The 26,605-nt window shown below is 38.7% G+C and overlaps 1 protein-coding gene across 10 annotated transcripts in view; it reads left to right on the top strand.

The window, feature by feature from the left end:
• FIGN (fidgetin, microtubule severing factor) overlaps window positions 1-26,605 on the top strand; it is a 127,206-nt gene that overhangs the window by 97,603 nt on the left and 2,998 nt on the right. For 7 of the 10 annotated variants that reach the window (XM_085584324.1, XM_077785000.2, XM_021528570.3 and 4 more), the window contains one exon: window positions 19,993-26,605. This exon is cut by the window's right edge and continues 2,998 nt beyond it. In XM_085584324.1, the coding sequence (XP_085440450.1) occupies window positions 20,001-22,241 (2,241 nt within the window). In that variant the 5' untranslated portion in view covers window positions 19,993-20,000 and the 3' untranslated portion in view covers window positions 22,242-26,605. Of the gene's footprint in view, window positions 1-19,302; window positions 19,559-19,992 lie in introns of all 10 variants that reach the window. The other 3 variants (XM_085584321.1, XM_085584320.1, XM_085584319.1) reach the window with 1 other exon arrangement.

Below are 26,605 nucleotides of genomic sequence, written 5' to 3'. Positions count from 1 at the left end.
CCTTTCCATGTTTAGTTTGTTCATGTCAGTGTTCTCACCGTGCAGTCAGTCATGAACATAAAAACAGGCTCCCCCTGAAAGGGGGAGCAATTTAAAAATTTCACAACTTATTTTATGTCGTCTTTGCACCAGAAACAAATAAGTGAACAAATGCAAACCCATCAAAATTAAATAAGTGCTGAAAGTGCATGCTAGCCTCTAATGTTGACTGTCTGGCAAGGACCCTTTATTTATTTAAGCTTTTTTAAAACTGATTTCTGTAGCCAGCTAAGCCAAAGAGATGCTCATCTCTAAGAAATCATTTAAAGGTTACAATTGGAGAAAGGCCTTTTTATTATTCTTAAACCATTTTGTTGATTCTTCCCCCACCCTTTTTTTCCTCCCATTTATTATGTGTTCCCTAAAGGCCTCCTACACATTGAAGTCCACAGTGAAACTCACTAGTGGGGATGAAGCAGAGAAGCCACTGCAGGACTCCCTGTTTCAAAGCTGAACCAATATTCACCATTGACACATTCATTCATCTGTGCAGGGTCATTGGAAATCCTCTTTCTCTAGTTTTGCCTTCCCTTCAGGGAGCAATGCTTAAAAGAGCAAACCCCTGGTGTGAAGAGATAGAAGAATTCTCAGCGTGGCCAGTGGTGCCAGGAATCGAATTAAAGTTGTCCATTTGCAGATGACTGTATACTCAGTTCCCAGCATATTCAGCTGTGGGGCTTGATGCTGACGTTTTATTTGAAATGTTGATGATGGCACTTGGTTGTATGAAAAAAAATCGGGGGCAAAAAGTATTTTCTCATAAAAAGAGAAAAAATGCTGAATTTCAAAATGTGTGTGGTTCCTGCTGTTCCTTTTAGGTCTGGAGGTCGTTAAGGATCACATGCCAGGGAGGTAAATAATTACAGAATTTACTTCTTTGGGTAATTTAACACTTGTCACTTATTCTGCTATTGTTGACATCTCTATTTTGGCATAAATCAGATTTTGACATTACTAAACCTGCAATTTTGTTTTTCTTCACACACATTATCTCTTCCATGTGAAAGGCACTGGGGAGACACGGGCTGCCATGAAATCTGAAATGCCTGCAGTCAACATGAAGAGCCCCTCTTTATTTCAGTTTCATTTCCTGTTAATAGAGATGAACTTGGTGCACATTTGGGCATGTTTAGAAATTGTCAAACAGAGATCCTCTAAAAGGAGTTCTAAGAATTTAAAGAAGTCTCTGCCAGTTTGGAGGATGAAAGGATAAGCACAGTTAACTGTTTGGTCACCTGCCCAAATTCCCATCCCAGCAAACATAGTCCCCACACGTGTGGGCGGCGGGGGAGTTGACGCGGTATATCCCTGTCCTTCGTGACTTGTAGAAGGTTTAATTCTTGTGACTAATTTCGAAGAAATCTCAAGCAAAGGGTATTTCTGTGAATAACGGTGGCACGATCTGCCACCAACATAAATCGCAGTTTCTTCAAGGAGCATCAGGAAAGGAAGGTGGAAGAAAGAGTTGGAGGCTACAAATTTCACCACTGCCTAATTATGCAGCTTTATTCATATGACTAACGAGATATCCACATGCATGTTATGAACACAGAGGCCTAAATTATAGACACTCATAACAACTTGAAGAAGGGAGCAGGGGAACTGCTTAAACAATTTGAATTCTCTGTCATTGCAACTTGTGACTTTAGATAGAGCTATCCCAGAAATACAGATTAAATTTTCCTTTTTGACTAAATCACACAGGTTTATGCAGTGCATATAAAAGAAAGCTCATTGTTCATCCTGTAACCAGCACTTCTATACCCAAGTATGTTAGGTGTTTTAAAGAGGTAACATTACAGTGCGATATTTTAATCTAGAATCTGAATGACCTTACACAAGGGGAAGCATTTTTCCAAGAGGGGCAGCCCGGTAATGAGGGTGAGGTGTGTCCTAAAATGCACCAGAGCTCATTCTAGCTTATCAACTACTGCTACAGTTCCTAATTTGTGGGGCACTTGTGCTTTTTCTGGGCAGTCTGTCATTTAAAGTGCTGTGAGAGACAGTTTAATCATTTTAAGAGTATACTGTGTAACTGATCTTAGAAGTGCCCGGTACTCACCAGAGATTTATTGAAAAAACATTTGTACCATGACTGTCTTTCTTTTGAAAATAGTCCAAATATTAAAAAACGCAGTCATGCTCAGCAGCAGTTTTCATTGATGCATTTAGAGCATTCCTCCTCTTTAGCATCCAGACCTTTTTTAAGAAATGTCATTGCTGGTTATCCTCAATACAAAATGGCCCATCAAACCTACCTTGGTGCAACCTTACCTCTTAAATATCAACCCATGCCCCGTAACCATTTGTTATCAAGTGCCTTTTAGTTCAGTCATGGCAAACTCAGTTTAATATATAGAATAAAAAAATGGATAGGACTCAAGGCAATTTTTAGTAAATCAAATCTAGGATATTTACTTTAAATGTTTTGGATGCATTCTCGGAAAGGTGACGAAAGATCTTTGCATAATAATGTGCCTAATGAAAACCATGAGAAGTTAAAAAAAAAGAAGAAAATACTAACAGATAACAAAAAATTGAAGTAAGGCCATGGGCAAATTTAAGTTTTCCTTAACCTTAGCTTTGTACTTAGAAAATACTTGAGTATAAAGGTTCTGCCTCATTTTCCTGTCTTTTGTGGACTGAAGTTTCTAAAGTCCTCATAAATATGATTTTCTTTTCCCTGCTGTCTGCTTTACTCTTTATTCCCAATATTAACTATATCTTCAGAGCAGATCCCACATACTGTATGGTAGGTTAGGTATTCACTTGCCACTTAGGAAGTGCACTGACAGACAGATGGGATTTCTCCACATGAATTTCACAAGCCATTGGGATTGAGTGTGTTGAAGGGCTGTGCTATATCTGCAGTTAAATTCCTGAAGTGAGTGGCAATCGCCCAACCTGGCCTTCAGTACATGAAGAAACCAGAAACAAGCTTGATAGGTGGTAGGAACAGGATGCTGCTTTGTTCACTTCAAAAATCTTTGCTGTCCTATTTTCTGACCACCCTTTAGCACTGCTGCTCTTGATTTGGCAGAGCTTTAAGTTTGAGATGGAGGACAGTGCAGAAATGCATGTAAAGAACTGAGGAATGGGGAAGGGGAGAAGGAGGTCATGTATGTCAGATACAGGAAGAAAGATGCATCTGAAAGATCTGTGTCTGTTGGAGATCTCCTATCTTGTTGCCAGTGAATAAAGTCTTAACATTGCTTGAGTATAAAAGGAATTAACTGATTTTTAAATATTTTTTTACTTTTTTTTTAAAGCTATATAATTCTTTAGGCAGAAATAATATTGCCATATACTATAGTGCAGCAGGAAGGTTGCTGAAAAAAGGGTCACTTAGAATTTCTCAAAAAGATATGTATTCATAATTGCAGTTGATACATTCTGTACTGGGATAGTCCAGAATGTGGGGGTGCTTTTCTGTTTGTGTGATTTTTCTGTGTGTTAATTCTGGAGTAGACATTGAGCCATCACTAGAGATAAACATCATCTTTGTTCTGGGAGGGGAAATAAATATTTTGTACATTTATACGTATGTATACATGGAAAAAGAGATTCTCTGAATCAAAACTTTATAATTCTTCTCTTTAAAATCCACATAAAATGCAAATACATAATCAAAACTGTAATAGTGGGGAATGTATTTCCCGTCTCATGCTGCAGGGCATAAGCTAATCTGCTGCTGAGATCAGGCAGGAACCCCCCTTCAACTCTGTGTTGTTTTTCATTACACAACTGGCTGTTTGCATTATGTTTTTTATTAGAACTTGATTGTTTAATGACAAAGATACAGAGTTATGCTAAAATAAATAGAAAGCTTTATAGTGCAGAAAAGACAAAATAGACTCAATGAAAAATAAAGACAAAGGACTGCTACATTCTGCTGCACTTATCCCAATCCCTCCAAAGCCTGCAAATGTGTTCCTCATATGCACATGCATTTGCTTTATTAACCTCCATCCCCCAGAAGAACCTACAGCTGTATTGTATAGGACCTGGTGGTGTTCCTTTTGCTTCCTTCATTTCATAAGGAGATATTCCTGTAAGCAATTTCAGTTAGGAAAGAGTGTACTAGACTACCTTTAAAGAAAGGACTACTAGGCTAGTCTGTGTGTTTAAACCATTCTGAAATGCAGGGAATATTGTCTCCCTTAAGATAAAGGATTGCAGTTCTGTTGGACAAATGTTCTCATCTGCTGCAACTCATCTATTATGTAGCTTTTGTAAATGTGTTATAATAGAACAGTAGCCTTGGCAGTCTGTAAAGTTGGTTTGTGTGCAGTTGTTCGGACAAGTGATTGCTTATATTGGAACAATTGAGTTTATTTTTGGGTTGGGGGCTGGGGGTGGGGTTTGTTCCTTTGAAAAAGTCAACAAAAAAAGCCCATGCACGTCATCAAGTGAAACAATTTCATATGGTATTCCATCTAAGCTGCTTCCTACTCCACACACACACACAAAAAGAATAAAAAAGTGATAGAATTATAGAATGGTTTAGGTTGGAAGGGACCTTAAAAGTCACCTGGTTCTAACTTCTCTGTCATGGACATGCCATGCCTTCCACTGGACCACATTGCTCTAAGTCTATCCAACCTGTCTTTGAAAACTTCCAGGGCTGAGGCATCTACAGATTCTCTGAGTAACCTGTTCTAGTGCCTCACCACCATCACTGTAAAGAATATCTTCCTAATGCCTAATATAAACCTGCCCTCTTTCAGGTTGAAGCAATTCCCCCTTGTCTTGTAAAAAGTGCCTCTTCAGGTCTCTTGTAGTCCCCCTTCATGTACTGGAAAATCACCATAAAGAGAGAGAAGAGAGAACAGAAATCTGAAGTGTTCTGTACTCAAAGGTACCCTACAATTGGTTTTGGTACCTTTTGCTGAAGGGCAAATGCTGGTTGATGCTGAGCCCTATTTGGAGAAGGTGAACTATAGTATTATAGTTTAATTGATGGAAAAGGAAGTGTCTATGCTACTGTAGAAAGTGCAATACGTTTTACATGGAGTCCTGTTTCTGCTAGTTATGCTGTCTCGTGCTGGAGTTGTCCTGAGACAAGCCACTCCAGGGTTCAACACTGCTTTTGATGACAGCAAACGTTCCCACTTGAGCTGTCCTATCCTGCTTGGCCCTGTGGAGAGTCCTCAACATCTACATCATGGAGGTTCCAGTTGATGGCAGCACCTTAAATATGGGTGATAAGGTTCTTCTCACTGTCCTTTTTATAGGATGTTGCTGCTCTTTCTGACCAATTCAATGTTTTGAGGCAAATTTTGCCTGGAGTTCAACCTGCCCCTGCCCCTGCCCCTTCACCTCCTTCTCTGACCTCCTACGCTTTTGCAGTTTCTTATGCTAGTCCATACTCATGACATCTCAGGGTAGCAGCCTGGAGTAGTGTAAAATTTGGTAGGTCCTAGTTCTTCAATGGGAACTCCTCTAAAAGTCAGATCAGACTTTTGTGATCGGGCTAAGAAGGCTTAGAGATATAAGGGGGGGAAATCTCAATTTCTCTTGAAAGTCAGACATTGTTTGGAGCCAGCATCTTAGGTGAGCAGTCTGGTATTTTGTAGACTTGATAAAATACAGAGGATCTGAGGCAGAAAAGTGATTCTCTAACTTATTGTTATTGTTTTTGTGGTAGTGTTAGGCTACACAGGGAATGCACTGAAGGTTCCCCCCTGCTTTAATTTTGTGTTAGGAGTATGAAAGGGTGGTAACCATAGCTTTATAATAATGCCTAAAATACCTCCTATGGATACTACCTTTCTGTCAACCCCAGTTTTAAACTACAAAAAATACCATAATGTATGATATTGAAGGACTTACTGATGAACAATTGATGCTTCAGAGCATTTGTGCTTAGTAAAATCAACAGTACAAAATGCATATTATGCATCTTGGACCATCGGGTTGTCACTCACAAATGATAGGAAGTTTAATGCATTATTCACAAGTACAAGAGGAGGCAGTCCAAAGCAGTTGTGGAGTCTCTGTTATTTTATTTTATCATATTTTATGTTATGTTATTTTGCAAAGAACAGAAGCTAAGTATGTGACTTAAAGGAGCAGAGTTTGGAATTGCATGATAGGATAAGCAACAGTCACACTAAAAATGTTGGATCTAAATAAAATTCAGTTTAGCCTTAAGAAACTGGAAGATATTTTGATCTTAAAGTTACAAAAACCCATCTGGGAATGATTTAAGGGTGTGGGGTTGTGTTGGGATTTTTTTCCTTTTTCCACTTTGTTGTGCAAAGAAGCACATACCACAAAATCAAATGAAACTGGCATTAATCTGATAGTCTCAGTTCTCATTGTCCTATTGATTCAGAAAGCTGCAAACAGATAGGGAAGCTTAGAGGCTGCATTTAGGGCTGCTGAAGTTTGGGGTTAGGGTATACAGTGAGAGCATTCAGTAAGGAACTCTTCTTAACATCTTAGCATGGAATTCCAATATAAAAACCTTGGTCAGAGAGAACCAATCTTCATCATTTTGTTGGTGGTTTCATTATTGATTACTCATGTTTATGCACTTCTTTCCAAAGTCTTGGCCATCAACACAAACCTTGTCCAGCAGAATCTCTAGTAAGCAAAACAGCATTTGCATCCCTATGTATTTCTCCTAGTGGGAGAGAAAAAGGTTGTCTCGGTCATTTTTTATTGATAACTTTAAATATTATGTCAAGCTGAAATCAATCGTATGAGAGGACAGAAGCTATTCCTCAAGATTTACTCTGGATATTTAATTAGTTGGAGTTTATACATGCAATTTATTTTCTTTTTTGCCACTTTCAGCATTTGTTAGGTAGTAGTATTGATGGGACTGGTGTGGCAAGGTGTATGTCTAGTTAAATTGAACCTTCTATCGATGAAAACTTTGCTTTTGTGAGTGGCTGTCTTTCATGAATAATATGTGTCACAATATTACATTTTCAGAGCTGTGGTATTCTTTACATTAAGAATTTGGGGGGCTTTGGTGCTAAGTAGATACTAGGACTTGATAGTATGTGAAACATACAGAAGAAATAGCATTAGCTATTTATGTATATGTGTGTAAATATATATACTTTTATTAGAGATTCATAATTTTATTTTGAAATGAAGCAATTTGCTGTTTTTTCTTAAGCATTTTCAGCTTTTATTGTGGAAAAAGAACTGGCTGTTGTTTTTTCAAGTATCTCTTGTTATTGGCCATTTTTGTTCATTATTATTCAGCTGGTGACAACAACATTTATTATTTGTATATTAATGACTAGAATTCTTAAGAGATGGACGAGCAGTCAAACAAAGCTAGGTGGAATTAACTTTATGCATGCTTTGTAGCTGATACCAGACTCACAGTATTCTGTACATTCCCTAAATACTCTCTGCTTCAGTATCGTTTATAGACCTAATCCAGCCTCGCACAGTTTTTTAAGCAGTTTTAAAATTTCCTCTGGAAATATTGAACCCCAAGTATTTTCAAATATATTTTCACGGGGCGGAAAGTCTATATTGCAGTAAATATCTATCATCACAGCTACCAATTCCTTGAGCTTAATTATGACACTACTAAATGTGAAAATCTATTCAGTGCTAGGAACACTTTTCACATTACATTCACGCTAAAGATTGGCTGTTAAGAGCTCATTACTGGTAGTTTTCTAAAGAGTGGTTTATTAAACACTGTTACCTAATAAGCATCTTTGGTGGTGCAAATTGCTGAAAACAGTAATGAGTCTGATTAGACTTCATTTCAATTACGACAGCTTGTCTACTAGCAAAAAAAAAGAAAAAGGAAAAAAAAAAAGAAATCTCTCCTTGATGCTTTGGAATCTGGCTACAAGGCATTAGATGGTTTAAAAGGAAAATGCCACCTCTGTGTTTCCTTTCCACAGTTCAGTAATGAATAGAGAGCTGTCCAAGTAACCATCCAATTTAACACATTGGAAAACTAGATGGGCAGCGTTGGAAGCACAATCCTGTTTGCTTAAAAATTCTACAAAGGCTTTTCAGTTAGTATATCTAAATAGGGTCATATTTAGGTTTCCTCTGCTTCCCTTGTGTAATAATATAAAACTGTAAGAAGAGAGAAAATTAAAATTATTCACTCCTACCTGCTTTGCAGAGGCTATACATTTCTCTGATTAGTGTAATGCATAATGCACCTTTGAGTTGTTATCTGTACAACTTCTACAGATTTGTAAATCTTTTACATGCAATCACGAGACTCTCACAGCATTCACAGTACCTCATAATTCAATCTGGTCTTTGTTTTAACTTTAAAAATTATTTTTTCTGGAGTAGAAGCAACTTTTTATAAATGTTTACTACTGATATCATACTTCAGTGAATATCTATTTGTTTATAAACTTAGTTCTTGATGCTAAGTGTGTTTAATTATATTAGTGCTAAGCACTCTTTAAGTCATTCCTATATGTTACTTACACATTCTGGATAAAGAGAAGTGTTAATAGAAAAAATAATTTAAGCTTATAATTGCTGAATACTTAGTAAGATTCTAATGTTCCTGTTGATAGTGTATAGCATTTTTAATACAAATCCATGTGGATGCACTTTTCTAATATTATGCAATACAAAATTAAATGGAGACTTTTCTAACTAAAACTTGTAATAAAATATGCCTGGAGAAATGGCAGAAGAGAGATGCACAGGGAAGGATGGAGGGCTGCTGAAAGCAATTTAGACTGGTGTCTAAGAATGTGGCTGAAATCAGACACTGTCCTGTCAGTTTACAGTGAATTTTAGGAAGGCTCACATTCAATATAGTTTGAATGCCACCTAATTAGACATAGGAAATTAATCAGAAACCGAGCTAGTGCAGTGAATATCAGAACTCCCTATCAAGATTTTAATGAAATATTTTCTGTGGTGAATTTTTATTAAACACATGGCCCAAACTCTAAACACTAGTGAATACAATATAATTTGTGTAATTAACACATTTTAATGTGGCACATTTATCTCCTTTGCAATAAATTGTAAACTTCAGTAGTTCTTCTGACTTCAAACCAGAGAAGTGACAGAAGAATTAAGCCTATGATACTTAGCCTGGGGTCTAAGTATCTTCTATGGTCCCAAACCCCCTTTTTGGCTCCTTTTTGTGATGTTACATTTCTGCCTTGTTTTTGAAATTCTTCCAGTTAGCTGTTATGTATTGTATATATTTTGTAAGAAGAGTTTCATCAGTGTGCATCATCGAACATCAAGTAAAATAGTGGGGAGGTGGGGGTGGGGGGGAGAGTTGGGTTTTTTTAGCAGCATACAAACACAAGTGCTATTATTCTGCTATACAAATGTGTGCCTGTAGTGCGCTTTGAGATGCTAATCAGTGGAGCTTGACTTCTGTACCCTGAAGCAAATTTTAAAAGTATTTCATCATTAGGTGACTACATATGCAATAAGGCTATGGACAAAATTACGGAAAAATAACACAGATTATTGTTATTTAAGCTATCAATAGTACTTAGATAGTTACTGATACAATCATGGCATGTTTTAGATTTCTGTTGTGTCTTGAAATCTGTTTACAGAAATAGCTAAATTTGTGTGATAGCTGCAAAGGAATGTTTTATCAGCTGGGCTCTATAATTTCTTTCTCTTTTTAAAACCAGCATGTTATTTTTTTTCTCTGCCTTCTTTTTCTGTCTATGCACCCTCTTAATGACATACTGTGTGTCTCTGGACATAGCTTAACTTTTTTCCTGTTGCAGGATGAATTTTACCTTTTTTTTTTTTTGAGAAAGGAGAACCAGCATCTAATATGATGAGTTAGTCTCTTTTCCTTGCCACTCTCTCCAGGAATATGGAAAAAATATCAGCATACACAGAGTTCAATTTCTCAGTTGAGATATTCTCTCTCTGGTGCCTTGGTGCCTGTGTATCTAAAATATATAAATAGAGAGAGAAGGGGATAGAGAGAGAGATTTCTATATTTGTCTGTAGAAAATTCCCTGTTCCTCCTCTCCCTGTCCCCCAGATAATTTGTCAAGCCAACTGAACAATCTATATAGTTCCTTTCAAATGCTCAGGAAATAATACAGTAAGTTCCAAACCAAGAGCATGCAAAAAATTGGCTATATTCCATTTTTCACTAGCTAATTCGGATACATTTTATTGAGTGAGCAAGAAAGAATCTCTGGAATTTGTGAAATACAGTAATTGAAAGGTTTAAGTGGGGGAAAGATTTATCTCAGCTTAGTTTTTCTAGGATGTCAGTTCTTTGGTTGTGCTTCTGCTTTTAATCTTGTTTCTCTGCTTTGGGGGGAGCAGGAAGGAAAGGAAGGGTCAGCTGCTCGAAAGCCGAGCGGGGAAGGAGCTGTGCCGGAGCTCCTTTTTCCCCGAGAGCGTGATTAGTCCAGTTCTGATCACTCAGCTTAGGTGTTCCCTGGCCTGGCAAGGAAATCTCGCGCTCCGAGTGGTAACATCATCCCTTCGTACAACGCGGTCTCCCGTGTTGCAATATAGACGTTGTTGTTTGTTTGGGTTTTTAATGGAGACACCAAATCAGTGTAGATGTTGCAGATAGAGTCTTATTGCACAGGATATTCTCTTTGGAAAGGCAGCGTGTGCCAGCAGTAGCTGCTTTGATGCGTACAGAGAAATGTGTGTGATGTGTGTCTGGTACGATGGGAAAAAGGGAGAGAGTGGATGAGCTCTGCTAAGAGCTCCCTGCTCTTAATCCTGGGCCATGTCAGGAGCATTCTAAAGCAGTTTATCTTCATATGTCGTCCTGTATATAAGAAACAACACTAAATCCACCAAAACTCATTTCATATGTAGCTTTTTCCACAGCCTTCAGATCAAAGTTATTTTCTTCAGGCTGGACTAAATTATACACAGGTCCCAGGAGTGAAGGACACTGAATTAATGCACTATGTCAACCAGTCCTGGTTATAGAATATTTTTACTGAAGTGTGAGACGCAACATCTCTTTACTATTTCATTAAAAATTAATGTGCAGATTGCCAAAAAGCATAAATAACATAAACAATTTTTGTGAAAGCTTTGTATACTGTGGACACATGTTAAGGATTTTTTTTCTTGAGTATCAGATTACTTCTATATATACATTTAATCAGTATTTGTTCTCATTTAGCTAATTAGCAGAGGTACTCTAATCTGAGTAAAGCAATTGTTCCTACCTATCCTACAAGGGTAGGTTTTGAAATAAGTGCTTTAAAAGGAAAGCAGTATTCCTGAGTCCAAGCTGGAGCATTGTGCTACTGGCCCATATAAATTTGCTTTTTCACTTATGTTGGATGAATGTAACGGGTCAAGCCTGATTACAATTATTTGAAACTTATTGAAATTGAATTTTACTTTCATGTTTATAAAACAAATAGAGCTGGCTAGATGAATCTCTGGAATTAATCTTTTGTTGCTACACATAAAGCTGTGAAATACATACCTATGTTTCTTAGATACGATGAGTGAAAAATATATTAAAATTACATTATAGTTGAAGGGAAATATATTTTAAATAACTCTTGCTGTCTAAATTGGTCTTATGTTTTAAAGCAATGTGATTTTCTAACATTTTGGAACAACATGATATAAAAATAATTCAGCATCAGTTAAATCTGTATTTATTGTGCAACCACTTTGTTCAAATAAAGTATGTCCTGTATAGCAGTTTTAACCCCATTTATCCTCATGCACAAGTGCTCACCTGTTATTTACTCACATAAGAGAAGGTCGATACTGCAGAACAAGGGGAGTGCTCTGTTGTGACATCAAACATACATATTCATTAGCTCTGCTGTCCCTTTGGACATGTGTGGTATGTCCTGATGATCTTCATTTGGCAAAAGGAAGTGAGCTTAAGAAGGAAATTGTCTTAATGGATTTACGATACATGAGAAAAGGGTTTTAGAAAAGCTTTATTAGTGGCAAGGAACCAAAGCAATAATTCTAAGGGTGAATGAAAGAGTAAAAGGAAACAATTTGCTAAAACATGATTAGCAACAGAAATGGAAAAATAATAGAATCCAATATTTGAAATTTATAATTTTCAGATATTAGAGGGGTTTTTTTTCCCTAGAAGCTTTTACGTCAAGATCTGAATGCTCCATGACAGGCTTTCTAGTGCTGAAAATTTATTCCTTTTGCCTCTTACTTACTTGCTAAAAAACAAGTTCAGGGTTTTGTGTTTCACCTGCTTCAGCTGATTATGTGAAAAACACGATAAAGCATGAAGGTATTTTGTCTGCTCTGCTTTTAAGGATTTGTGTTATTCTCTTTCAAGGTAAATGTGCCTCAAAATCCACTTCTTGAAGAAAAACCAAATAAAGGGCTACTTCTGCTATTTTGTTGCCTAAAAAGAGTATGCATTTTGCTGCACTTCCAAAAGCTTCAGTTGGGTTTATTTGAGCCTTGAAATAAGCACTTCAGTGGGAACACAATCAAATATTTTAAACTCCAAGTTTAAAATATTTTACATTTTCAAATATGAATAAATACTTGTGCCAAGTGGCCAAAATCCATATTTCTTCATTATTATATTTTATCATGTGAATACTCCAATTCTCGGAATCACTATAGTTATCCTACAGCAGTTATATTAATTTCCATGTTTATATGGGCATAAATTGCAGATTATGTGGTATATTAAAGCTTTTAAAAATACATTATAGCTATAAGTGTGTGTTCAGTAGACTGAAAAAAAATAATTTTTTTCATGTAACTTATGCTTACATTTGTTTACAGCTATTGTTTTTCTGAGTATCCTCTCAGAAATTATCATCTTATTCATTTGGCACTGACAAAGCATGCTAGGTCCTTTAAAGGCATAAACATTCCTACTGTTCAGAGCTACTTGACAAAAACAGCTTAAAAATGTAAATCCTGGCAAGAGGAAGCATCATAGAGTGAAAGAAAATTCAATTATTGTTTTTGTTAGTGTGTTTTCTAGTTGGTATAGAAAAGTGATATGAGCAAATTAGTACGGTGAGGGCAAACTGACATAATAAAATATTTCAAAGATAAACTGCATTTAATCACAAATATGACCAATCCTTTACATAAGTGGGTATCAAGGCGCGTACATAAATGGCTTTACTTTTGGTACACGGTGATCGTGCATCACTGTGATTACACAGCAAGGAGTTTTTGTGTCAGTCTCTGCTGCTGCAGAGAAACCAACACCTCTGAGCTGGGCAGAGGACTGGGAGGTCCCGGGAGCGCCCCAGGAACAGCTCCAGTCACATCTGCTGCAAGGCTGGCCTCCGGACACAGCCTGCTCCTGCTGGCAAAATATGCCAGTGTCATCTCTGCACGTAGTTTTCCTTTGCTTGCTTGACTATTACTTCTCCTTATTTCTGTTTTTCAGGCCTTTGAAGCTAATGGATCTTCTAAAGGCTGGTTAGCCAGAAGTGTCTTTGTGACTATCAAAGGCTGCTTTATGTAAATGGCAGGAAGGGGGCTTGTGGGAAGAGAACTCATTTGCTGTAAATGTATTGTAATTTGCTGTTGTAAGGTGTGAAAGTGTGGTTTTAAAAGAATAATCATTTGACAGTATTTAAGTTAGATAATTGGGGTGTATCAGTTTGGAATTAGTCTTTACTTTTGTAATTTTTTTTAACCATTCCAATCTTGCATAAAATATGTTGTGTTTTTCTTACCGCTTTCATCTTTAAGTGCTGTTGACATATATGTGATCCTCAATATTACTCGTGATTTAAGTGTTTTGTTTTAAAGATTGAAATGCTTTCACTATCCTTGTAGATGGGAATCATATTGTAAATACCCTGCCAACAGCTTTCTCCCACTGATGTGTAGGGCTTGCATATATAATAAAAGGAAGAACAGACCCCTACCAAGAAAATGCTGAGAGCACTTTCCAGGCCTGTTTTTGTGAGTTTGTAGCTGCCACTTACTGAAAAAAGCTTACAAGGTTGGGACTGTACAGCTGGGCATCTCAGTTGGAGGCTCATCCTCCCAGCGAGTCCTTTGACGTCAAAGGAGTTCCTCATGGACTAGAGCAGAGGTCTTCACTGAGTAATTAGAAAATAAATGTGGGAATCATTTTCTTTCCTTTTTTTTTTCTTTCCCTGCAAAACATAATTAGCTCAATCCACTCTTCAAAATCCCTCCTGTTTCCAATTAAGAGAGATCAGTTGCACTATCTTCAAACAACTGAAATTATGCTTATTAATAAAAAAATGAGTGTAAAAGTATTGTTTTATCTTGAATTAATTTTTATTATTACGGGACATATGACAGTATACAGTCTTATAAAATATTATCAGTTTAGTACAAATCCAGGGAGCTGTGTGTCCTACATCTTGAACAGCATGACTCATTTATTCAGCTCTGCCTCATACTTGAGAAGGACTTTAAAATGTGACTTTAAGGCCTGATCCTCAAGGTACTAACAACTTCAGCCCACACTGGAGTAGGGGGTTTGAGGTATACTGGCATGTTCCTAATGAAACACCTATTCAAGTCAGTGGCTCTTTTGGCAGAGCCAATCTCCTCACGTCCACAAGAAGCAAACCCTTGGCTAAAATCATTATGATCTGTTGTGTAAACACTTGGTGTTTTGAATAACTGGGGACAGGGCTGAGGGTAGTAGTTCCTTGGGCAGGGACAGTTTTTGGGGTCCTAGGCTAAATGTGTAAGCAATCCAGAGTGATAAAGTTCACATGCCCTTTCAAGTCTAGAGGGGAAATGGTTGGTGGTACCTGGAGCTGTGGCTTTGGAGTTGTTTCCTACCTTGCAGCAGTGTGCTCCTAGCTGTCAGCTATGGACACTTAGCAGAAGCATCCATGTGCTTTCACCCCTGGTGCAATGCAGCCCTTTTCAGCAGTGCATTAGGCAGTTGCTGGGATCATGTTTAACAACAAGCCTAAAGTTAAGAACCTGCTTGACTCCTGATGCTTGCAAAGGAAGCTTCAGATCCGTGCTAGGTAGGACCTATGCACTGCAGGGGTGAATGGGGCAGGAAAAGAGAGACTACAAAATTTCTTTTGCCTCAGGTATGTTGAAGGAACAGTTGAAGGCCCCTGATCCAAACTGAAACTTTGGTAGCTGTTTGGGAAGGTTGGTGTATTGCCCTGCTTCTAGTGCCTTGTGCACAGCAGCTCTGGGACATTTGGGGTTTTTTGCCAACATCTGTAAAAGTGCAGTGCAATCTCTTCCAGTATCTTCAGAAATCCACAGTTGTATATGATTTAATTTTAGTTTGATTATTTTGTTAGAGGTGTGACTCGGTGAGAGGTTTACTAACATCCCAGTAATGTATCCTTTCTCTGAAGCACATTTTTGCTAGTCAAGTTGGTGAGTTGGGACACTGTAAATCCTTTGTGGTGCTATTACCCAGTGTGGTCCTATTTCTGGACTATGCTTGTTTTCAACAGTAACTCTTGTATTTAAATTGAAAGCAAAGGCTAGTTATTTATCTTTTTTGACAGATACGATCCTGTATGGGGCTGAGAAGTTTTGACCTGGTATTGAGGGCACCAGCACTGGGGAGTTCTTTTTATGCACAAAGTCATCTGAGCTCCCAGCAGGATCAGGCCCTGTTGGGCAGTGAGGATGTGTAGGATGTTGCTTGTTCCTTTTTGTGTTCAGATTGCAATGTTAGTTTTTTATAACTCTGTCATTTTTTTCCTTTTTGTTTGTTTTTTTCTTTGTTTATTTTTAATTTGAATTCATATAACTGAATATGTAAATGGCTTTCGGTCATATGGAATTATTATATATGCAACTGATGAAGTATTGTGTATTAGATTTTCCATTTTCAGGCTAAGTGCACAATATTAGAAGGGGAAATGTGGTTGAACACTTAGTTTGAAGTAATTCCATGATGAAATTGTTGACTATAATTACTTTAAATGTAATCTGGATAGATCCAGCTGTAGGAATTATGGAGTAGGGATGTATAGCAAGGCTGTTAGGACAAGGAAAAATAGATACTGCTAAAATAGCCTACCCTGCCTCTCTATATAATGTATTAAATTTATCTTAAAAGCAATTCTCTGGTAAGTACATACCTGTACTTAAAGAACAGAGTCCTTTCCTTTTGCCTTTTACAGCTCATACCAGCACACTTTACACAGTTCAAAAATGTCGATAGTTCAGAGGATTCCTAAGTTAGCAAAGTTTTTTTGTTTTTTAATTTAAAACATTCAGCCTTGTGTTGCTTCTGGATTTTCAGAAAGTTATTCACCATGCAAGACTGTGGTTTATATCAGAGTTTAAATTACATTAAATAAAAAAATGCAACCTCTAAATGTGCCCTGATTTACCTGATTTTAGATGTTTGGATTCCTAACAAAAGAAATGCAGAAATATGTATCATCTTAAACAAAAAGCAATTAATAAAATATAATTTGAAATATGGAGAGGAAGTGGCTACAAACATTAAGCAATTTGAGGCTGAGGGTGGGCAGAGGGAAGAGAAATGTTTGCATAATTAAAAATTACAACAGCTGCTGCTGCTTCTTTTTCTCTCCTAAATCACACATTTGACTTTTGTCAAGCAATTTGTGAACTATTATCAAATAGAGCCAAACCTAGTGAAAGTTTTCTGCTTTTTCAATTAATATCTAGTAGAGGAAATGGCTCTTTGTGCCCCCCAGTCCAGACCATTCCAGCAGACCTCATGTAAATTCAGATTTCTTCACTGCTTACTAATGCAAAAAATATGCTTATGGTTATCTATTAACCTATGCTTCCAAATAACACTAATGATTGCGATGTGCTGGAATAAATGCTCATGTTTCATGGGATGAGAACAGTCCTGTTCTCTTAAGCTTATCTAATCAAAGCCTAATCCTGCCTTTACAGCCTTTGTTAAATGCACTGGTATTTAATATGCATCAATAAATAAACTTTCAATTATTGTTCAGTGAGCATATCCAAAAATAGCATGACAGTGTGAAACTACTGGTCTATCTAGCAATTATTCTAAATAAAGAATGCCGATGATGTGATTTTTCCCTCCTCTTATAATGGATAATTTAGATTTTCTGACATTCTTTTGCAGCCTCATAATAAGAAAAAGAAATTAATCTAGATGAATAAAATTCAGAGAATTGAATTTTTGCACAATCAAAATACATCTCCCCACTGTGACTATAAATTTAATTATTTTATTTTAACAACTCATGATCCATTCTAAATAAAAAAGACCAATTGATGAAATTTTTTAAGTATTTGTGAAAGATATTTTGAAAAGCTTACAGAGCAGATAGTGAGCGATGTTGTTGAGCTCCAACCCAGTGCATTATCTCTTTAAATTGAAAAAGCTTTCTTTTAGAAGCAGTTAAAAACAATGTGCCAAAAGCATATTCATTAACTACAGTACAAATACAGCCCTCTCAGGTTCTTTGCTCCATCCATTTCTATTTTGCCTTCTTTTTCCAAATTTTCACTGCTGCTTTAGTGCTTTCTTTGCAAAGAGTCTTTCCCATGGCATCTGTTCATTAGTATCTAGTGAAACATCAGCCTACTCAAGTTTTTCTGCATATCTGTAACAGAAGCTTTCAGTGTTTTGGTAACCTTATAAGCAAAACATTGCAGAACACAGATAGGGTTTGCTTGTTTGTTGGTTTTGTTTGACTTTTTTTTTTTTTAAAGGGGCGGTGAACTTGCCACTGTCATGCAGTTCTATGTTATAGGAGCATTAATAATTTTTGCTTTTAAAAAAGCTGGTAGTATTTCTCATGACATTAGAATAATTTCAGATACTGATTACTGGCAATTGGCTTTTGGTGATTTGTTCTTCAGATTTCCAGCAGAATTTAACAAAGTGTGATTTCTGGAAGCTTCTGATAGTTTATCATTAAAATTGCATTTTTTAAATGAAGTTTTTTAAATACATGATTTCTGTAATTTCTCCCAATTTCATTATATACCTACTCCCTCTAAAAGGTAATGGTTGAAACATCAGTAACAATTAGCAAAAAATATTAAATTAATGCTAAAGGATAGAAATAAATCTGACAAAACCTCAGTCTCAAAGCTGCATTTGTCAAAAGCACTTCTCTGAATTAACTTTTCTAGGATAACTGTATAACTGTTAACAGACATTTTTATCAAGTTGTCAAAGTGTTTGAAAAATGAGAGAAAGAGAATGCTTAGGAATAAAAAAAATCCACAAGTAATCAATGGCATGTTCGGGGGGGTGAGATTTACTAGTTGGACTAGTTGTGCTAATAAAATAAAAGGCTCAATTAAAGGTTCTTTGCCATTTTCAGCCTAAATTTAAATGATTTGGTGATTTGCAAATACATTAATCCAAAAAAGAAAAAAAAAAGAATCCAAATGCAAATGAGTGCAACCACAATAAAATATAATTGCAAATGAATCTGTTGCTTTATTCATTTATTGTGTAATTACTGCAAGCCTTCCCACCTTGTTTTCAGTATTTCTTAATCATTAAGTCGGAAGCATGACAGCAGTGCCAGCCCTGGCATGATTCTCTTTGACTAAAACCTTGTAAATTAACACAATTAGCACAGCATCATCCTGCTAATTAACTTCCAGTGTCTAGTGCAGTGGTTTTGCAAACAAGGAAGAGGGAGTCAGAAGGGAATAAACATGCCATTCTGTTACCAAACTGTGCGCTGTGTTAGGTTTAGCTCAGCGAGGCTAAGCTGGCCATGTCAGATGCCAGAGTCAGGCAATGAAGAGCTAAAGGGGTTGGGGAGAGAAACAGGAGGGGGTAGAAACTGTCAAAATAGACTGCAGTAATTCAGAGGGGAGCTAGTGCCACAGATGCTTCATTTCGGCTAGGCCTCCTCCTTATCAGGGAATCTGTGCCAGAGGCCATAAGACTGTTTGCAAAAATCACTTTTGGTAATACGAGAGAGATTAAGGAGGTTTATTTGATACAGCTGTACAAAACCCAGCAATGTGTCTACCATGCATAGGTACAAGTTGGAGGGGGTTATTGTAATGCTTGTAAATTGCTCTTACCTATTGCAGTGGGTTACAAAGAGGAGGGATAATTCACATCACATTATTAAAAGATTAATTGTTTCAAAATTACATTTACTTTTTTTTTTAAATGATAGGTTTGATTTTGGCTTTGTATTGTTTGTTTCGGGGGTTTTTTTATAGCTAGCTGTGGAAGCCACAGAACTTTTAGGCACTTGGCTTCATTTCTTTTTCTTCATCTTTTTTTTTTCCCCTTATTTTTTTCTTTAACCCTCTTTCTTTGTACCCTGGAGGCTGTGAAGCAGAGGGGGGAAGAGAAAGCAAGCAAGGAGACCGACAGACAAGTCATGCTTGTTTTTTTTTTTTTTCCAGACCCTCAACAACAGAACTGAGAGGCAGAAAGGAGCCAGTTGTAATTCATACCGAGTTGTAGGCTTTGTGTGATGAAAGCGACAGAGCGCTGCCTGGGAGATTGCTTTGCTGCACTCCAAGAAGCAGATTTGAAACTGTCGTGGACCACTTTAGATGAGAGTTGGATTATGGAATGACCTGCTATGTCTGTGTCATATTGTTCTGCGCAGGGTGCATTATACTCTGCTAACTAGGTGTTCAGTACCAAATAAGAGAGGTATCCTAGATGTGATCTGTCAGCTGTGTCTCATATTTTTATATTGGTTAAAATATAAAACTGAAACAGGGATGAAAGAGGACAGAGCAGTTGGATGCCTTGTATGCTTACACTAAATCTCCACTCTGAGTATTTAAAATATACTGAGTTTTGTTTAATTATATAGCATTACCTATGTTTTTTAAACAAAAAATTGACCCCCTACCGAATTGGCAAAAAATTTGACTATGCGTGTATGTGCCTGTAACAAACCAACCATACCACTTCTTAAGGGCATTACCTTTTCTTTCCTTAAGGACTTTTGGTGTTAGGTACAGTGTTTCGGAGGGCTGAAGAAGCTCACAGGCTGTATGAGAAATTTTAAATGAGGACTCATTTAAACACATAAGGGAAAAGCTGAGGTCACTGTTAACTGTTGTTTCCTACTGCCCTAGGCTTGAAGATGCAGTGGACGCCGGAGCATGCCCAGTGGCCAGAACAGCACTTCGATATCACTTCAACCACCCGGTCCCCAGCCCACAAGGTGGAAGCCTACCGGGGGCACCTGCAGCGCACGTACCAGTACGCCTGGGCCAACGATGACATCTCGGCTCTGACCGCCTCCAACCTTCTGAAAAAGTATGCAGAAAAATATTCCGGGATTTTGGAAGGCCCGGCTGAGCGACCCATTCTCAGCAATTACTCTGAAGCTCCCTCAGGGCTGGTGAATGGTCGGAAGAATGAAAGTGAGCCTTGGCAGCCATCCTTGAACTCGGAGAGTGTGTATCCCATGAACTGTGTCCCAGACGTCATCACTGCCAGCAAGGCTGGGGTAAGTGCAGCCCTCCCTCCCGCAGATGTCTCAGCCAGCATCGGGAGCTCTCCTGGGGTGGCCAGTAACCTGGCTGAGCCCAGTTACTCCAGCAGCACCTGTGGAAGTCACACCGTTCCCAGTCTTCATTCAGGGCTCCCATCTCAGGAATATGCCACAGGATACAACGGCTCATATTTGCATACCAGTTACAGCGGCCAGCCAGCACCTGCACTTCCATCCCCTCATCCATCCCCCTTGCACAGCTCGGGACTTTTACAGCCCCCACCACCACCGCCGCCACCAGCCCTCGTCCCTGGCTACAACGGGACCTCCAATCTCTCCAGTTACAGCTACCCTTCTGCCAGTTATCCTCCTCAAACTGCTGTTGGCCCTGGGTACAGCCCTGGGGGTGCCCCACCACCCTCGGCTTACCTGCCTTCAGGAATCCCTGCTCCAACCCCTCTGCCCCCAACCACTGTCCCCAGCTACTCCTACCAGGGCCACGGTCTGACGCCAATCGCGCCATCTGCCCTGACAAACAGTTCAGCCAGCTCTCTCAAAAGGAAAGCTTTCTACATGGCAGGGCAAGGAGAAATGGACTCCAGTTATGGAAATTACAGCTATGGCCAACAGAGATCTACACAGAGTCCAATGTATCGAATGCCAGACAACAGCATTTCAAATGCAAACAGAGGGAATGGTTTTGACAGAAGTGCTGAAACATCATCCTTAGCATTTAAGCCAACAAAGCAGCTAATGTCCTCTGAACAGCAAAGGAAATTCAGTAGCCAGTCCAGTAGGGCTCTAACACCCCCATCCTATAGTACCGCTAAAAACTCACTGGGTTCGAGATCGAGTGACTCGTTTGGGAAGTATAGCTCCCCAGTAATGAATGAGCATGGTGACGAGCACAGGCAGCTCCTCCCTCACCCAATGCAAGGCCCGGGACTTCGTGCAGCTACCTCATCCAACCACTCTGTGGACGAGCAACTGAAGAATACTGACACACACCTCATTGACCTTGTTACCAATGAGATTATCAGCCAAGGACCTCCCGTGGACTGGAGCGACATTGCTGGCCTAGATCTAGTAAAGGCCGTCATTAAGGAGGAGGTTTTATGGCCAGTATTGAGGTCAGATGCATTCAATGGACTGACTGCTCTACCTCGGAGCATCCTTTTATTTGGACCTCGGGGAACAGGCAAAACATTAATGGGCAGATGTATAGCTAGTCAGCTGGGGGCCACATTTTTCAAAATCACTGGCTCTGGCCTTGTCACAAAGTGGTTAGGGGAAGGAGAAAAAATTGTCCATGCCTCCTTCCTCGTGGCAAGGTGTCGCCAACCCTCAGTGATTTTTGTTAGTGACATTGACATGCTCCTTTCCTCTCAAGTGAGTGAAGAACATAGTCCAGTAAGTCGGATGAGAACCGAGTTCCTTATGCAGCTGGACACTGTACTGACTTCTGCTGAGGACCAAATAGTAGTAATTTGCGCCACGAGTAAACCAGAAGAAATTGATGAATCTCTTCGAAGGTACTTCATGAAACGACTTTTAATCCCACTTCCTGACAGCACAGCGAGACACCAGATAATAGTACAACTGCTCTCACAGCACAATTACTGTCTCAATGACAAGGAGGTTGCACTGCTTGTCCAGCGCACAGAAGGCTTTTCTGGACTAGATGTGGCTCACTTGTGTCAGGAAGCCGTGGTGGGCCCACTCCATGCCATGCCAGCCACAGACCTTTCAGCCATTATGCCCAGCCAGTTGAGGCCAGTTACATATCAAGACTTTGAAACTGCTTTCTGCAAGATACAGCCTAGCATATCTCAAAAAGAGCTTGATACATACGTTGAATGGAACAAAATGTTTGGTTGCAGTCAGTGATGCTACTTAAAAAAATGTAATGAATGTTGGCACACACAGAATCTGCTACATAGGGGTAGAGAACCCTTTTCAGTAGTGTTAAAATTGCAAAGGGTACTGGGAAGACTATGATTTACCTTGCCTCTAAAGAGCCAGGGTATACTTGAAGGAAAAGTGCATCAAACAAGAGCTGCTGATCTGAAAAAGCCACACATGACAGAAAGCGCATGTTGATGCTCAGTTCTGTTCAAGCTAGACAATACTCACCAAGGAGCAAGGTGCAAGTGGGTTGATTTCAGAAGGACATGAACCCTGTGTGTTGATTCCATTCTGCTGTTCTTGAGATTTAGTTGCTGTCAAGTGCCTGAAGTGGTGCTTTATTTTTTGTTTGCCTCACAATTACATTGGTGGCATGTGCTAATATAAAGAGCTTTAACTTCAAACATTATTGGACTAAAGAGATGAACGGTTGTGTTGCAACAGAGAGCCAGATTTTTGCTATTCTAAGAGCAACAGTATTCCTCAATCCTGTCTGTTCTGTGGTGTTAAACTAAGAACAGGTAAAACAGGGTAATGATAATCTGGACCTTAATTTCTGCAGTTCATTTCTTTTAATGTTCTGTCTGCAAAAACTCAGGAAAGTGATTGTGATTTGTACAGTACCTCAAAGGAATGTGTTGAAAGCACTATGTACTGCTGAGAGTTATAGGCTAGGCTTCAATGTTACTTTATATTAAATATGTATGTTTACCTCAACAATTGGAATATGGCAAGGAAAATTACTTTGAATGTATCCAGGAAAAAACTAAAGCGTGATATGACTGAAGCTTTACAGTTTTTAAAAATAGAAACAGAAGCATTTCCGAGTGTTCAGGAATGGTTCTTTTGCCAATTTCTCACATCAAACCAGAGCAGAATGATTTTTCTTGTTGGTAAACTGTAAGAGTTTTCAGCATATTGCTCCTTGATAATAAGGTGATACAGTCTTTAGAAGGTGCATAGATGAATGACAGAGCCACTTAATCGGTTTACGTTAGCATCTGAAACAGTCAAACGTAAGATTTGGTAGGAGTGCGAGAGGCAAATTACCTTAAGCTGTGACGGCTGGCCTTTGTTGCATGGCTCTAGTCGTAGTTTTGAGGCTATTTTGGTGAAGCTGTTGGGAGTGGAATCAGTGTAGGTTGCTGGCAGAGCTATGGGTTGCAGAACTGTTTATAGCAGTGCAGTGGACTGTGACCAAACAAACAGTACAAATAACAAAGCAAAACTGAACCCTCAAAGTACATTTACTTCCCTTCCCAAACTGTAAAGTTGAATTTTTGTTGTGTATGTATGGCTTCATTGTCCTTAATGCAATCTTCATTTAGCATCCATTAGAACTCTTTCAGGCTGGAGCGTGCCCACCATTATTTCTACCTCAGTTTTGTTACGTTTCTCTTGGAAAGCAAAGTAAGGAATAGGGCAAAAACCACCACCAACACAAGTCAGATTACATTAGGAATGCAAACCTGCTAAACAAGTTTCAGAGAGCTGCTGTTTTTTCCCCTGAAGTCAAGTTTTTCTCTGTATTAGTGCTCTTTCCCCCTTCCTTTTTCCTCCACCAAATATACATATTCTGGTGTCTTCCTTCTGGAAAGACTAGCTGGCATGTGTGGCATTTTGCTCAGTTCTCCCCCACCCCAGCCCCCCCTTTCTTTTTATCCTTTAATGCTTTCCATGGAACTCTTTTGGTGACAGCTGACTGATGTTGGGTAATATCTCTGAGCAAGTGCAGTGCGTGTTGCAGCTGCCCAAAGCCTCTGCCATCACATGAACAAAACAGCCTTGCTTTTTTGAATGTATTTTTTGTTTGTTTACTTTAAGGAAACAGTAACAAAACTGTTGCAAAGCACTGGCATTTAATGTTTCTCTTAAGTAATGTACGTCAAGACCATTAAATAAATGCACTGAAAAGCCCCAAGAAGAGAGATACCAATCTGTTACTAGGTCATGTTTGTCTTCTCAAAAATTGTACAGACCTTATCCGTTTTGTTAAATCAATGGAGACGTTTAGCGTTCAGAAAGCTAATGAGGGATTTTGTGATATTGCTGGAAATTTACAACTCTTGATTATTACTTTTCTTTATTTTTCTTTTAAGATATATATATATATATATATTTAGATAGAACATGCTAAAAACAGAGCAAATAAACCAAAATCTAATTTAAAATGGATTCCTGGCAAACATTTTGTCTATCTAAAACTTTATGTTTTAAGCATGAAAGTACCATTTTAAAAACAGTGCCTTTCATTAAGGATACAGAAAGTAAGACTTAAGTACATCACTTGCCTTTTTTTTTTTTTTTTTCCTTTCAGCAGCAATTACAGTCTGTGATCCTTGTTATGACCCAGTCTTTCTGCTTCCCCAAACCTCCACAGGCTGCTTCTTCACCCCGGTCATTCCACCATCCTCACATTTGGGAGATGCTGATGTCCCCATTAGCTGTAGGTTCACACTGATCGCACTGGCAAGTACACTGCTGCAGATCACTGACCCAATTTCTGTCTTAGACATTGCCTGTCGTATCTGCTATTGGGCTGTGTTCATGTTAAAGGCTCATATAAGTTTTGATAAACTCTTTCTCCCGACTGTACTCCTAACAGATTTTTTTTTTGCAGCTTGTAAAATGAAAACTACGCACTGAGTGGTTTTTTTCCTGCTCTTTTTATCCTGTAGCAAAACCAAAAGCAAACAAAATTATAGACAGTCCCTTTGGCCTCCAGCTTTAAGTCATTCTCTTTGAAAAGTCACTCTGGGAAATGGATGTTTCAAATTTTAACCAAAGTGAGAAGCGGGCAGAAACTGAAATGGTGTAAAAGATGCAGGTTCCACATACCACATGCTCATGTTTTCCTGGTCTCAATTCAGCTTTGGGCAGCAGAAGTGCTGCTATAAGGGGAGGAAAACAGAGCCAGATTGTTACCCAAATCTTTCCTTATCAGCAGCTGTCTTTGGTATAGTTTTGGGAGGGTGCCTGTTGAATTTGGTGAGAGCTTGGCCAGGAACTGCTAACAAGAGGCACCTCAGCCTTTCTTCAGGCTTGATTTCTGGCCAGTCCTTTGATGGAATTCAGGCCTGAGCTGGCTAAATCCCCTGCCACATCTTGTCCTTCTTATTGCTTTCCTTCTTTTCCCCCACATTCAGCCCCTGTTTTGTCCCTAGTGAGCAGGTTTTGTCAGACTGCTGGTCCTTCGCCCTTCTCAGCAGCCTTCTAATCAAAGAGCGTCCAGGAAGGCTGAAGCACAATCCTGAACTTGAGCAGGTTCCAAAGAGTAGGATTGGTTTTGAGACGAGAGACAAAATATGATTTAATGGTGTTTTCAGGATGAAATATTTGCTGGTCTTAGACATTTCCATGGTAGAAAACTGTTTGTTGTCCTTTACAATTGGACAAAGCTGGAGGCTGCTGCCACAGAAATGTCTGGTTGGTTGGCTGGGGCTTCCTGCCACTGGCACAACCCTGAATTTTAAGGAACCTGAAATGGTTAAAAAGCATCTGCTGTGTCAGGCTATCACTGCAGATGCTTTACGTCATATTTTTGCATGTGGGTTCCATTCTGCATCAGCTCCTTTTCTTCCTTTTTTTACCTTCAGTAGCAATTCCTATAGCAACGAAAATAAAATAAATTGGAGGAATATTCCTGCAAGCTGAAGGATCAATATCAATTCAAGGAGGAGTTCAAAATGACCTTATGTGGGACAGAAATGGAAATACTCTGTACTTCTGGCATGTTTCTCTTCAAAATATTTAGAACATTAGTGACAATATATAAAAGTTTGCTGACTGAGCTGATCAATGGAATGTGAAGGCAGTTTACTTTAAGGCTATTTACTTTCACATGGATTATTTATCTATTAGTCAGTCTGTGTTCTACTCAAATGCAGATAGATGGGCAAAATGTTTTCTTGAGCATTACAAACCTACCAAGGGGAAAATCAACTATCTGACTAAAATACATAGGCCAAACATCTGGGTGTCTTTACCAGCTATTTGGAGGCTGTGCTCTGTAAAATGGTGCAAGGTCATATTTAGGTGGATTTTCATAGGATGTTCTTTAGGGGATTGTCTAGTTAAAGAGTTACAAATTAATTCCTGCATCAAGATGTTAATACATTGAAAGAAAATTTGGGGATATGACCAGGGTTTTCACTGTCTGCAAAAGAAATGACTTCAGGTAAAGGGCTGTTCTTATAATCCCTCTGCATTTTTCTCTCAAGCACTCCATCATGAGGGAAAGTTTATTACTCAGATCTGAAGGATACACTTTGTCACAAAACAAGGCCACCAAAAGTTGTAGAGCCCCCTACAATTTCACTTACACCAGTTTGAAGGTGGTATAACCC

Source organism: Lonchura striata, chromosome 7 (genome assembly GCF_050655825.1).
Source record: "Lonchura striata isolate lonStrDom1 chromosome 7, ASM5065582v1, whole genome shotgun sequence".
In the NCBI taxonomy this organism is placed as follows: Eukaryota; Metazoa; Chordata; class Aves; order Passeriformes; family Estrildidae; genus Lonchura; species Lonchura striata.
Note: the sequence above shows the minus strand (reverse complement) of the source record. Positions and strands in the feature narration are given on the sequence as shown.